This window comes from Cherax quadricarinatus, chromosome 18 (assembly GCF_038502225.1).
Source record: "Cherax quadricarinatus isolate ZL_2023a chromosome 18, ASM3850222v1, whole genome shotgun sequence".
Taxonomy (NCBI): Eukaryota; Metazoa; Arthropoda; class Malacostraca; order Decapoda; family Parastacidae; genus Cherax; species Cherax quadricarinatus.
The window spans coordinates 20,971,391-20,985,738 of NC_091309.1; the positions used below are offsets into that span (position 1 = coordinate 20,971,391).

The 14,348-nt window shown below is 40.7% G+C and overlaps 1 protein-coding gene across 3 annotated transcripts in view; it reads right to left on the reverse strand.

Annotated features, from left to right (window-relative positions):
- for (cGMP-dependent protein kinase for) overlaps window positions 1–14,348 on the reverse strand; it is a 1,322,775-nt gene that overhangs the window by 118,129 nt on the left and 1,190,298 nt on the right. For all 3 annotated transcript variants that reach the window (XM_070086331.1, XM_053777365.2, XM_070086330.1), the window contains 3 exons: window positions 11,828–11,905; window positions 10,671–10,765; window positions 848–994 (listed from right to left, as the gene is read on the reverse strand). In XM_070086331.1, coding sequence (XP_069942432.1) covers window positions 848–994; window positions 10,671–10,765; window positions 11,828–11,905 — 320 coding nt within the window. The remainder of the gene's footprint in view (window positions 1–847; window positions 995–10,670; window positions 10,766–11,827; window positions 11,906–14,348) is intronic.

Genomic DNA, 14,348 nt, shown 5'->3' on the forward strand with positions numbered 1-14,348 from the left:
TGCAAATATGTTGCCTGCAAATTAAAGGATGTTTTGAGTGATGAGTGCAGTGAACTTCAGAGCATCGTAGTACAGGCATACTTTGTTAATATGGTACTTGCTTTAGAGCACTTCACTAATATGGTGTTTTTCAATTATATTCATGTTTATTATTTTTGGCGCTTACCTTGCTCTTAAGATGATTTTCAGCAATTTTCATTTTTTTTTTTTAACTTTTATTTCTACTTTTGCACTTTTTTAGGCCTAGTGCTATTGCATACTTATTAAATGATAGTGTAAATATGTTTTTAGGCTTTTATATGCACTAGCAAGTGAAAAAGGATGTGATTTGCTTTAAGGCGATATTTGCTTTATGGTGGCAGTCCGGAACTTTACCCACCATATTAGGGATTTTCTTTCTTTTTGGGTCACCCTGCCTCGGTGGGAGACGGCCAACTTGTAAAAAAAAAAAAAAAAAAAAAAAAAAAAAAAAATAGTTATAACTATGACCATAATTTTTAAAGGGGTGGACCAGTAAGTCAGCAGAAGGCCTCAATCAGATGACCAAAAGCTCCAACGGTGGGTCATCATCTGACTAAGACCCAAGTCAGGAAGCACTTGTCCTGTTTCCTGATGAACCTTACCTAACCTGGATATGACCTTGAGATATGCCTGTATAGGACCTCTCTTCCCTGATGCTTCCTCCCCCCCCCCCCAAAAAAAAAAAAACTCTGCCTGTATAAGCAAGTAAAAATTATCAGAAACTAAAAATGCAGTATTGTAAAAATGTGATGAAAATCCTATAAGAACAGCACTGTATCGAAACTATTTGTGGATGGTCTACAAATCTTTACTCAGATTAACTTACTTCCTCCTAGAGAGATCAACTGGTCCATAACAATGTTTAATTTCTTCTAGATCACCAATCAGTTGCTTAAAGGAGTCTCGATCTATCACCAGACAAGTGACACCATCAGGGTCGTCGGCAATTATGTTAGCTGTGCGGATATCTTCTCTGTAAGAAAAATATTGAGGGGTGAATACAAGAGACTAATTTTATTATTATAATCATGGGGAAGTGAGTAAATTCTCAAGAATCATACATATGGAAAATGGAAGGTAATCAGGATTAATCTAAAGAATGGGTGAACAGCTCCAGTTCCTAAGATCAAGAGCCCTTCACCAGCATCAAGGCACCCCCCTCCGTGAAAGGTTACCACAAGTAAAACTTCACACCTAACACACACATAAACTATTACAAAAAATGTGTACAGTACTAAAAAAAATAAGCTCTTATTAAATTGTTTGCTATATTAATTAGGAACTACTTCACATTTGAAATATTAAAACAAAATTAAAGAAAAAATATACCATATATCAAGTTCTTTTTAGAAAAGATCTGACTAGCAAATTGCAGAACTAAGCTAGCTAAATTGTTACCACAGTAATGGCTAGCACTGCCATTACTGTTTAAAGCAGATTTATTATTTAGAATGATCACTGCATTTGATAATCTTAACTTCAGAAAACTTCATTATTTTAAACCTAGTATTCAAATAATCTATCTGCTCCATGTCAAGTAATTTTACAGTTCCAAGTTTAGTCTGCCCAAAACACTTTGCGTAACTATAGGCTTTTCTATTTTGACACAACCAATGTTCTAAGCATTTGCAGCAGGTCAAATTGGCCTCTTCTTTAGAAGTACAACATGTTTTGTTCTAAGCATTTGCAGCAGGTCAAATGTTGGTTAACAGTAAAATTCTACATATAATGTGTAGTTTCTAGTTATTGTAGGAATCTTTTGCTGTTAACTCATGTTTATCATAAGCCATATTTGAGAAGGTTAGCAGCTTCTAGGATGCTGCTATCCATTTAAGTGTGTTCAAGACGTGTGTGTAACCAGGTCAGCAAGCTTGAGAAAAGTTCTGAAGTCAGAGAATCTCCTTCACACTAGATAGAAACTTTTTTTTTCATTTATTACAGGTGTGCCCTTCAGTCTGGTGGAATGGAGTGAGGTAAGGTCAGGGCAATTTACAGCTCTACTTCCAGATGGCATGCTCACAGTTTGCTGCAGTAGTGTCTTCACATGGTAACACCTGACCTGATTCCAGGTTTTAATGTCTACAGAGCAACTGTATAAGTGAGGTCATTCATTATTCTTCCTGTAGTTTACTATTAGTCGATTCCCAATGTCATCGCCCCCGTGGCCAAGTCTCAGGCTGGGTCTCTTGTTAATAAAAAAGGGTCTACACATAGTGTTCACAAATACACATACTAAAGTTTAAACTAATCCTGAGAAATAAAAATCAATCATACAAACAAGCATATGTAAAAAGAGTAACTATTGCAACGCATGTCAGTTTAAAAAATTCAATAGTTAACATCAACTGTTCAACTAAAACATTACTGATCTCATACAAGTATCTCAGTGCTTATAAAAAAAAAAGTAATACAGGCAAAATGACCAAAGCCATGGGGAAATGTTTAAAATGTGCTCCAAAGTAAGCAGCTTGCCACAAGTCACAGGGGATTTTAGCATCAGAAAGCTGGTGACTGTGGGTGAGATGTATGCATGTAATCTTCAATCTACACAAACATCTGACAATTCTTTTGGAAAAAAGGCCATCAGACAAGTCTTGGTGAATTCTGTATCTGTTTATCTGTAGGGCCCACCAGTCCAGTCACTTCCTGACGTACATGGTCCTGGAGTTTACCTGGAGAGAGTTCCGGGGGTCAACGCCCCCGCGGCCCGGTCTGTGACCAGGCCTCCTGGTGGATCAGAGCCTGATCAACCAGGCTGTTGCTGCTGGCTGCACGCAAACCAACGTACGAGCCACAGCCCGGCTGGTCAGGAACCGACTTTAGGTGCTTGTCCAGTGCCAGCTTGAAGACTGCCAGGGGTCTGTTGGTAATCCCCCTTATGTATGCTGGGAGGCAGTTGAACAGTCTCGGGCCCCTTACACTTATTGTATGGTCTCTTAACGTGCTAGTGACACCCCTGCTTTTCATTGGGGGGATGTTGCATCGTCTGCCAAGTCTTTTGCTTTCGTAGTGAGTGATTTTTGTGTGCAAGTTCGGTACTAGTCCCTCTAGGATTTTCCAGGTGTATATAATCATGTATCTCTCCCGCCTGTGTTCCAGGGAATACAGGTTTAGGAACCTCAAGTGCTCCCAGTAATTGAGGTGTTTTATCTCCGTTATGCGTGCCGTGAAGGTTCTCTGTACATTTTCTAGGTCAGCAATTTCACCTGCCTTGAAAGGTGCTGTTAGTGTGCAGCAATATTCCAGCCTAGATAGAACAAGTGACCTGAAGAGTGTCATCATGGGCTTGGCCTCCCTAGTTTTGATGGTTCTCATTATCCATCCTGTCATTTTTCTAGCAGATGCGATTGATACAATGTTATGGTCCTTGAAGGTGAGATCCTCCGACATGATCACTCCCAGGTCTTTGATGTTGGTGTTTCGCTCTATTTTGTGGCCAGAATTTGTTTTGTACTCTGATGAAGATTTAATTTCCTCGTGTTTACCATATCTGAGTAATTGAAATTTCTCATCATTGAACTTCATATTGTTTTCTGCAGCCCACTGAAAGATTCGGTTGATGTCCGCCTGGAGCCTTGCAATGTCTGCAATGGAAGACACTGTCATGCAGATTCGGGTGTCATCTGCAAAGGAAGACACGGTGCTGTGGCTGACATCCTTGTCTATGTCGGATATGAGGATGAGGAACAAGATGGGAGCGAGTACTGTGCCTTGTGGAACAGAGCTTTTCACCGTAGCTGCCTCGGACTTTACTCTGTTGACTACTACTCTCTGTGTTCTGTTATTGAGGAAATTATAGATCCATCGACCGACTTTTCCTGTTATTCCTTTAGCACACATTTTGTGCGCTATTACGCCATGGTCACACTTGTCGAAGGCTTTTGCAAAGTCTGTATATATTACATCTGCATTCTTTTTGTCTTCTAATGCATTTAGGACCTTGTCGTAGTGATCCAATAGTTCAGACAGACAGGAGCGACCTGTTCTAAACTCGTGTTGCCCTGGGTTGTGTAACTGATGGGTTTCTAGATGGGTGGTGATCTTGCTTCTTAGGACCCTTTCAAAGATTTTTATGATATAGGATGTTAGTGCTATCGGTCTGTAGTTCTTTGCTGTTGCTTTGTGGAGTGGGGCTATGTCTGTTGTTTTTAGTAACTGTGGGACGACCCCCATGTCCATGCTCCCTCTCCATAGGATGGAAAAGGCTTGTGATAGGGGCTTCTTGCAGTTCTTGATAAACACGGAGTTCCATGAGTCTGGCCCTGGGGCAGAGTGCATGGGCATGTCATTTATTGCCTGTTCGAAGTCATTTGGCGTCAGGATAACATCGGATAGGCTTGTGTTAACCAAATTTTGTGGCTCTCTCATAAAAAATTCATTTTGATCTTTGACTCTCAGTCTGGTTAGCGGCTTGCTAAAAACTGAGTCATATTGGGACTTGAGTAGCTCACTCATTTCCTTGCTGTCATCTGTGTAGGACCCATCTTGTTTAAGTAGGGGCCCAATACTGGACGTTGTTCTCGACTTTGATTTGGCATAGGAGAAGAAATACTTTGGGTTTCTTTCGATTTCATTTATGGCTTTTAGTTCTTCCCGCGATTCCTGACTCCTATAAGATTCCTTTAGCTTAAGTTCGATGCTTGCTATTTCTCTGACCAGTGTCTCCCTACGCATTTCAGATATATTGACCTCTTTTAGCCGCTCTGTTATTCTTTTCCGTCGCCTGTAAAGGGAGCGCCTGTCTCTTTCTATTTTACATCTACTCCTCCTTTTTCTTAGAGGAATAAGCCTTGTGTATACATCGAGTGCCACCAAGTTAATCTGTTCTAGGCATAAGTTGGGGTCTGTGTTGCTTAGTATATCTTCCCAGCTTATATCGGTTAGGACTTGGTTTACTTGGTCTCACTTTATGTTTTTGTTATTGAAGTTGAATTTGATGAATGCTCCCTCGTGACTAGTCTCATTATGTCGGTCTGGGGCTCCACGCATACATGTCTGAACCTCAATTATGTTGTGATCTGAGTATATTGTTTTTGATATGGTGACATTTCTTATCAGATCATCATTGTTAGTGAAGATGAGGTCTAGTGTATTCTCCAGTCTAGTAGGCTCTATTATTTGCTGGTTTAAATTGAATTTTGTGCAGAGATTTAAAAGCTCGTGTGAGTGTGAGTTTTCATCAGAGCTGCCTCCTGGTGTTATTACTGCAACAATATTATTTGCTATATTCCTCCATTTTAGGTGCCTTAAGTTGAAATCCCCCAGGAGCAAGATGTTGGGTGCAGGAGCTGGAAGATTTTCCAGACAGTGGTCAATTTTTAACAGCTGTTCCTGGAATTGCTGGGATGTTGCATCCGGAGGCTTGTAGACTACCACAATGACTAGGTTTTGGTTCTCGACCTTTACTGCTAAAACTTCCACTACTTCATTTGAGGCATTAAGCAGTTCTGTGCAAACAAGTGACTCTGCAATGTACAGGCCAACCCCCCCTTTTGCCTGTTCACTCTGTCACATCTGTATAGGTTGTAACCTGGGATCCATATTTTGTTGTCCAAGTGATTCTTTATGTGGGTCTCAGTGAAAGCCGCGAACATTGCCTTTGCCTCTGCAAGCAGTCCACGGATGAAAGGTATTTTGTTGTTTGTTGCTGGCTTTAGACCCTGTATATTTGCAAAGAAGAATGTCATCGGACTGGTGGTATTGTTGGTACTGGGGGGAGATTTTTTTTCCGGCATTAGTATCTGTATCTGTTGGTTTGGAGTGGAGGCCATTGACTGTGGTTCCACTCCATGAATGACTGGATTTGGTGTACGATTTCTGCCATTTCCTGCCAGTTTTTTTTCCTTCCTGGCACTAAAAAACCTCTCCCTCTTGAGTGGCTGTGGCTACCCAGGTTTTCCCATGGCCTGGATGTTTTGTATCTTTTTGTCCCCTTTAGATGGTGTGCATGGCAATTTAAGTTATAGCACAGTCTTTCCTGTACTGAAGAGGTACACATTTCAGGGTGAAAAAGCTTACAGGAAGGGAGTTTGCATTTTCCTGTTGTCATATGGGCATGGCATTTTCTAGGGTGGTCATAGTTGCACGTCCCATCTGTTTTTCCAGATTTCCCATGTCTGCAGATACCAAGTGCATAGTATGTGCACAGGCTTGGTTTCCGTTTGCCTTGGGTTTCTGTGACTGTATTCCCTGTTGGTGCATGTTTCCCTGTCTTATTCCTATCCTCCCTAGCACCAACAATGGAGCTCCCACCAGTTGTTTTTGGTAATATATCCTCACTATTGCTAATGAAGTCCTCTTGTTTGCTATTTCCTGTGGTATTTCTAGTTTGCAATATTGGTTTTATCTTATCTTTGACTACACTTGTTTCCCCACTATGGCTCCTGTCCCCTATGAGGTCATTTATATGTATTCCTTCCTGCGTATAATTCCCGACTACCTGGACAAAATCTACAGCTTCACCATTACTGTCTCCCAGGACAGCACTTCCAGCTTCACCATTACTGTCTCCCAGAACAGCACCTCCAGCTTCACTATTACTGTCTCCCAGGACAGCACTATCAGCCCCACATTTACTGACTACCAGGACATCACCTCCAGCCTTACAGTTTCTGACTACATGGCCAGTATCAAGGGCAGTACCATTCAGCCCAGACTTTTTATGTTCCCATCTGTTGTAGAAAGCTTCCAGGTTTTCTATGAAAGCAGCTTTGATGTTATCCTCTTTTAATACCCTTGTGATTTTAGTCCACAGATTTATCTCATTTGGGCATACCCAAAAACACTTCTCTGTTTTAATACTGCTTGTAGCTAGTTCCTGGATATCTGCACAAGGGGCGTGACACCAATTTCCACAAAAATGATAATTTATCCATGTGGAAGCCCGTTTGTTTGATTGACTGCAGACTACACAGGGCTTCATAATGATTTGAATGGTTGATTTACTGTAATTCTACTAGCAACCTCTTGAATACTCTATTAATAACCTCCTTAAATGAAGCTCTAGCTATTTGTATTTCTATTTCTAACTGTACTTGTATATTGGACAGCTTACCGTGTACGTTCCTGATTTATATTTATTGTTTGTGTTTGATAAGGGCGCCTACAACCCCATCTGTTTACAGTCTGCTTTATTGTCTAACGAATCCGTTTGAAACCAGTCAAGGGTTCGGACCAGTCAAGGGTTCGGAACCAGGCTGATCTGATCAGTGGGTCGCTTATTTAAAACATACTGGTCGGTGATTTGGGCTAATACATGAAGGATCTACTTGAAATTATCTACCCGAGTAATATGTGATTTGATTGATACAAAAGTATAACTTGCGTGTTGAAGAACCGGTGATTTCTGGCAGCTCCTACAGTGACGAACGGTCGAGCCTCAACCCTTGTTTATCAATCGTTGTATCTAGCTTTTCTAGTTTTTTTTCGTCTCCACCACAATAAATGCTATATTATCACTATAGTTGACTGGTGGAAATTTTGGAGGAAGGACGCTTTTTCTGTAGTAATACAGTGGACCCCCGCATAGCGACTTTAATCCGTGCAAGAGGGCTCATTGTTATGCGAAATGATCGGTATGCGAATGAATTTTCCCCATAAGAAATAATGGAAATCAAATTAATCCGTGTAAGACACCCAAAAGTATGAAAAAAAAAATTTTACCACATGAAATGTTAATTTTAATACACACAAACTGAAAAAGGCATGCACAATTGCATGACACTTACTTTTATTGAAGATCTGGTGATGATTGATGGGATGGGAGGAGGGGAGAGAGAGTGTTAGTGTTTAGAAGGGGAATCCCCTTCCATTAAGACTTGAGGTGTTGAGTCCTTTTCTGGGGTTACTTCCCTTCTTCTTTTAATGCCACTAGGACCAGCTTCAGAGTCACTGGACTTCTTTCGCACAACATATCTGTCCATAGTGGCCTGTACCTCTCGTTCCTTTATGACTTCCCTAAAGTGTTTCACAACATTGTCAGTGTACAGGTTGCCAACACGACTTGCAATAGCTGTGTGAGGGTGATTTTCATCCATGAAGGTTTGCACTTCAAGCCACTTTGCACAGATTTCCTTAATCTTTGTAGTAGGCAACTTCTTCAATTTCTCTCTCCCCTCCTCTGAACCAGTTTCCTCAGGTCTGGCCTCTTGCTGTTGAAGTTGATCTATCAGCTCATCAGTGGTTAGTTCTTCATTGTCCTCCTCCACAAACTCTTCCACATCATCCCCACTAACCTCCAACCCTAAGGACTTTCCCAATGCCACAATGGATTCCTCAACTGGCATAATCCTCTCAGGGTTAGCCTCAAACCCTTCAAAATCCCTTTTGTCTATACATTCTGGCCACAGTTTCTTCCAAGCAGAGTTCAAGGTCCTCTTAGTCACTCCCTCCCAAGCCTTACCTATAAGGTTTACACAATTGAGGATATTAAAGTGCTCTCTCCAAAACTCTCTTAGAGTCAGTTGAGTTTCTGAGGTCACTACAAAGCACCTTTCAAACAGAGCTTTTGTGTACAGTTTTTTGAAGTTTGCAATAACCTGCTGGTCCATGGGCTGCAGGAGAGGAGTGGTATTAGGAGGCAAAAACTTCACCTTAATGAATTTCATGTCCCCATAAAGTCGCTCTGCCACATCTGTAGGATGACCAGGGGCATTGTCTAACACCAGGAGGCACTTAAGTTCTAATTTCTTTTCAGTTAGGTAATCTTTCACATTGGGGGCAAATGCATGGTGTAACCAGTCATAGAAAAAGTCCCTAGTGACCCATGCCTTACTGTTTGCCCTCCACAGCACACACAAATTCTCCTTGAGGACATTCTTTTGCCTGAACGGTCTGGGAGTTTCAGAGTGATACACTAATAAAGGCTTCACTTTGCAATCACCAGTAGCATTGGAACACATCAACAAAGTAAGCCTGTCTTTCATAGGCTTATGTCCTGGGAGTGCCTTTTCCTCCTGAGTAATGTAGGTCCTGCTTGGCATTTTCTTCCAAAACAGGCCTGTTTCATCACAATTAAACACTTGTTCAGGTTTCAGTCCTTCACTGTCTATGTACTCCTTGAATTTCTGCACATATTTTTCAGCTGCTTTGTGGTCCGAACTGGCAGCCTCACCATGCCTTATCACACTATGTATGCCACTACGCTTCTTAAATCTCTCAAACCAACCTTTGCTGGCCTTAAATTCACTCACATCATCACTAGTTGCAGGCATTTTTTTAATTAAATCCTCATGCAACTTCCTAGCCTTTTCGCTTATGATCGCTTGAGAGACGTTATCTCCTGCTAGCTGTTTTTCATTTATCCACACCAATAAGAGTCTCTCAACATCTTCCATCACTTGCGATCTCTGTTTCGAAAACACAGTTAAACCTTTGGCAAGAACAGCTTCCTTGATTGCCTTTCTGTTGCCCACAATAGTAGCAATGGTTGATTTGGGTTTCTTGTACAACCTGGCCAGGTCGGCGACACGCACTCCACTTTCATACTTATTAATGATCTCTTTCTTCATCTCTATTGTAATTCTCACCCTTATTGCTGTAGGGTTGGCACTAGAAGCTTTCTTGGGGCCCATGGTCACTTATTTGGCAGATAAAATCACCAAAAACACTGTAATAATACGAAATGTTCCGATTGTATGCTTGGATGTTACCGCGGAGGCAGGCTGGTAAACAATGCCACCAGCGGCACATGTGAGGCTGGCTAAGGGCGCACATTGGACGCGTCTCAGACGAAGAGCGGTGAGCGGGTTTTTGAGCGGTATGCGAGGCAAAATTTTTGCGATAAAAGCGAGCGGTATGCGGATGGTACGTTATGTGATGGCGACAGTATGCGGGGGTCCACTGTAATTGCTTCTCGTTGTGTATATTGCGACCGCTGGTAACTACAGGTTATATGAAAATCACAGTATACGTCTGGTATTTCAATAAAAAGAAACTAATGAAAGTCACTCCACTCTACCAAGTACCATTATAATACTGGTTAGTTGCTACTACAACACTGTATTCTGCTATTCACTGGTATCACTAGATTATATGCGAGTACACTAGCAGGCCAGGAAGATTATTAAAACAGCTGACCACTGTGGTAAGATTCTGGCGACTTCTGGCACCTGCCTCTATAGGCTTATCACTTCATTTACAAATTCACCTGTTTTCAAATGACACTTTAGCCTTTATCATCTATATACTAGGGAGCCACTGTAGTATACGCTATACACTATGTATACACAATGTTATCAGGGAGACTTTCTTTCCTCTGACGAAGAAAAGTTCTATTATTATTATTTTGCACACGGCACTCAGGCCGTCCCCTGAAGCCATAGAGGCAAAAATCTGCTATAGAACCTGTTTGATATAGCAACCTCAAAATCCATATTTGTTCATTAACTGGGACTCTGATATGTCCCAAGCCCCCCCCCTAAAAAAAAAAACTCTACACAGCCTCTCCTCACTTAACGATGGAGTTCCATTCCTGAGACCACATCATTAAACGAATTCATCGCTAAGTGAGGAGCATACTATAATGGTAGCGAGTTTGTGTTGACCATCTTTGATATTGTTTTAATGTCACCTTTGCACAATTTATAACATTTCTGGTATATTTTTTTGGTAAATTAACACAAACTGTTAACTCAGAAGTTGAAGCTTACCCTTGAAGTGCCTTTTCACCAAAGAACTCTCCCTTTTCAAGATTGCGTATGTACTTTTCCTCCAAACTTCCTGGACTCTTCATGGTGACTCGTACCTGCAACAGCATAGATTACGGTACACACAAAATATACAGACTATATATCCAGTGTAAGTGTGTGTTACCTTAAAATACCATTTGAACACAGTTAAAATTCCGAGTGCTTTCTCAATGTCTAAATCACATTATGAAAGAACACAGTTTAGGAAATTAACAATAGGTGGCTTATATATGTGGAGGATTGCACCACACTTATATATCCTCAACTTTATCATACCTGTATGACAAAATCAGGTACATATTTGTGGCCCAACATTTACAAATGAAATAATGACAGTACATGTACTGTACATGAAAGCTTTAATTTCAAGTACAGGTACTCAAAACATTTCATGAATATTTCATTAAAAATTACACAAAAGACCTTTTACAACACAAAACATAAGGAAGGCGCTGAATTAACATTCTCTGGAATGATGCAGAATTAGGGGGTGATATGATAAGTGTATAGATCATAAAAGGAATAAATAATGGGGACATGAATATTGTGCTTATAGTACCTAAACAAGAAAGAACTCAGCAATGGACTCAAGTTAATAAGATTTAGCTTTAGAAAAGATATAGGGAAGTACTGGTTCAGCAGTAGAGATGTAGATAAGTGGAATAAACTTCCAGGTGCCATCACTGGGGTGAGAACTTTGAGTGGCTGGTTAGTTGTGAATTAAACCTGCCTGACATGGACCAATAGGTCATCTACAGTATTTCTTTATTCTTATGTTCTTAAGCATCATATTGGCAGACACAGTCATTGGGCTGGTACCAGTGAGTGGGTCATCTAGTGGAAAAGGCCCAAGACAGGATGTTTGTCCCCGAAGAATCACCTAACAATTTCCTTCATATTTTTTTGAGAAAGTGGTCAAGACATCAAGATGGAATTTTAAAAAACAGATCCTCTCATTGTGCTTGCCCACTCTTAATACTCACCTTCCCAATCCTAGCCATCAATTTAACCTGGAAATAGGACTATATTTTGTTCCCAAAATGTAACTACCATAAAGAAATGGGTGGCTTCACAATGATGTTGCATTTAAGCTTGTACAAAACTTATCATCTACTCACCCTGCCTTTGCTGATAATGAAGAAGGTATCGCCCCTGGCTCCTTGTCGTATGATGTAGTCACCCTGGCCGTAGTAAGTCTGTGGGATAAAATAAGTTCATTTTACACAATACATCATTTTCATTATTATTGAACATCTATAAATATTTGTGTTTTGATGCTTATAATACCTACAGCAACAGACCCTACTCCCTCAACTTCCTTAACATGTAAACCTAAGTAGTACAGTACATTATATGTATGAAGTATACTGTACTAGTACAGCCTCTCCTCACTTAACAATGGAGTTCTGTTCCTAATACTGTGTCAAACAAATTCGTCGCTAAATGAGGAGCACACTATAATGGTAGTCAGGTAGTGGGTTTATGTCAACCATCTTTGATAATGTTTTAGTGTCACCCTTGCACCATTTATATTTTTAGTATATTTTTAAATGTTTATACAGTAGTGTACAGTATATTGTAATAAACAGAATTGAGTATGCAAAGTATACATACTGGTCAGAGAGCCCATCGTAAGCCCGAGTCGTCAGTAAACAAGTACGTCACTAAGTGAGGAGAGGCTGTAATAGTATACGTGATATATTAACCTTACACCAATCCCATTGCATATACAGTAATCTCACGATTACTGAACCTGATGAAGCAAAAATTTAGATATAACCGATGAATTTTTTACCTAGGTATGCTAACTATAATTTGGATACCCACCATTCAAGCAGGACAAACTCCCCACTTGTGCACTCACTGGCATTTACACAATTTTTAAACATTACTATCTGAATTAATAATACTTGTGTAATGCAGTGGTTCTTAACCTTGACATCTGGAACTATCTGTGATGAGCAAAACCTCTAAAAATCCAAATAAGAAAATGGCAACACATATTAAGACTATTCTTATTTTTGCATTAGATCCATGCTCTCCCCCCACTTGGAAATTACTCACACACTCCTGGAAAGAGGTAAGCCCCACTGGGTAAGAACCACTGGTCCAGTGGAAATATTTTCACCAGCCATGATAAAAGAACTAGTAATTTATTGGTATTCTGTTCCTAGAACTCTCATGCTTATTTCTCTATCATGTTACTGCGATGAGGGAATAAGTGGTCTGCTTCAGTACGTGTGAAACTTAATTTTTACATAAAGTTGAGTTACTTTAGATTAAAATAGAGGTGTAAAAGGCAAGATGAACTCTTGAAAAAGTTAAATTGGTGTGTAGATTAAATGTCATATTTAAAGTATTAAGTTACCAATACACATTTTTGTTAAGTTTACACAATTAGTGAAAAGAACGGATGACGTGCGAGTCTACAGTGAAGTGCTTACCCATGTTCATGGATTTTTACATTCAGAATTCACAAAATATACACTCATATATGTGTATTTACAAATATTTGTACACATTCACAAGAATATTCATGTTTATATCATATACACGGGATCAACGGAGGTATCACACATACAAGATCAACAGTCCGCCATATGTAGGCCCCAGCCACATATGATCACACCTGCTACTGCTGCATTTTTTCACCTCTTCCACTGGCTCCACTATAAAAGCCTCTGTTCTTGTGTCTGTATTTGACTGACAAAGCTTCCGGTGGGTGAAACTTCTCTCAATATTTATGTCATATTTAGGAGGAGAGTGCTAAACTTGTAGGGGTCATACAGCAGCTGGGAAATGGGAGGCATTCAGGCTCAATCCAAGGAGGAAAGCAGGTATAGTTTCTTGGATCAAGATCCCCTCATTGGATCCAAGGAACATTCCTCGAGGGGACGTCTCTCAGTAAAGATACCCAAGTGTTGCACATGTGCCTTATTCATCAACTTGTCGGTATTATATACTTTTGATCTGAAGATCAGGGGAGCCATCATGTCAAGGTCGGGGAGGCATCGTGTCAGGATCAGTGATAGAATCATGTCAAGATCAGAGGAGGCATCATGTCAAGATCAGGGGAGGCATCATGTCAAGATCAGGGGAGGCATCATGTCAAGATCAGGGGAGGCATCATGCCAAGATCAGGGGAGGCATCATTCCAAGATCAGGGGAGGCATCATGTCAAGATCAGGGGAGGCATCATGCCAAGATCAGGGGAGGCATCATGTCAAGATCAGGGGAGGTATCATGTCAAGATCAGGGGAGGCATCATGTCAAGATCAGGGGAGGTATCATGTCAAGATCAGGGGAGGCATCATGTCAGGATCAGGGGAGGCATCATGTCAGGATCAGTGGATGGATCATGTACTCAGGATCAGTGGATGGATCATGTACTCAGGATCAGTGAAGGGATCATGTACTCAGGATCAGTGGATGGATCATGTACTCAGGAACAGTGAAGGGATCATGTACTCAGGATCAGTGGAAGGATCATGTACTCAGGATCAGTGGAGGGATCATGTACTCAGGATCAGTGAAGGAATCATATACTCAGGATCAGTGGAGGGATCATGTACTCAGGATCAGTGGAGGGATCATGTACTCAGGATCAGTGAAGGATTCATGTACTCAGGATCAGTGAAG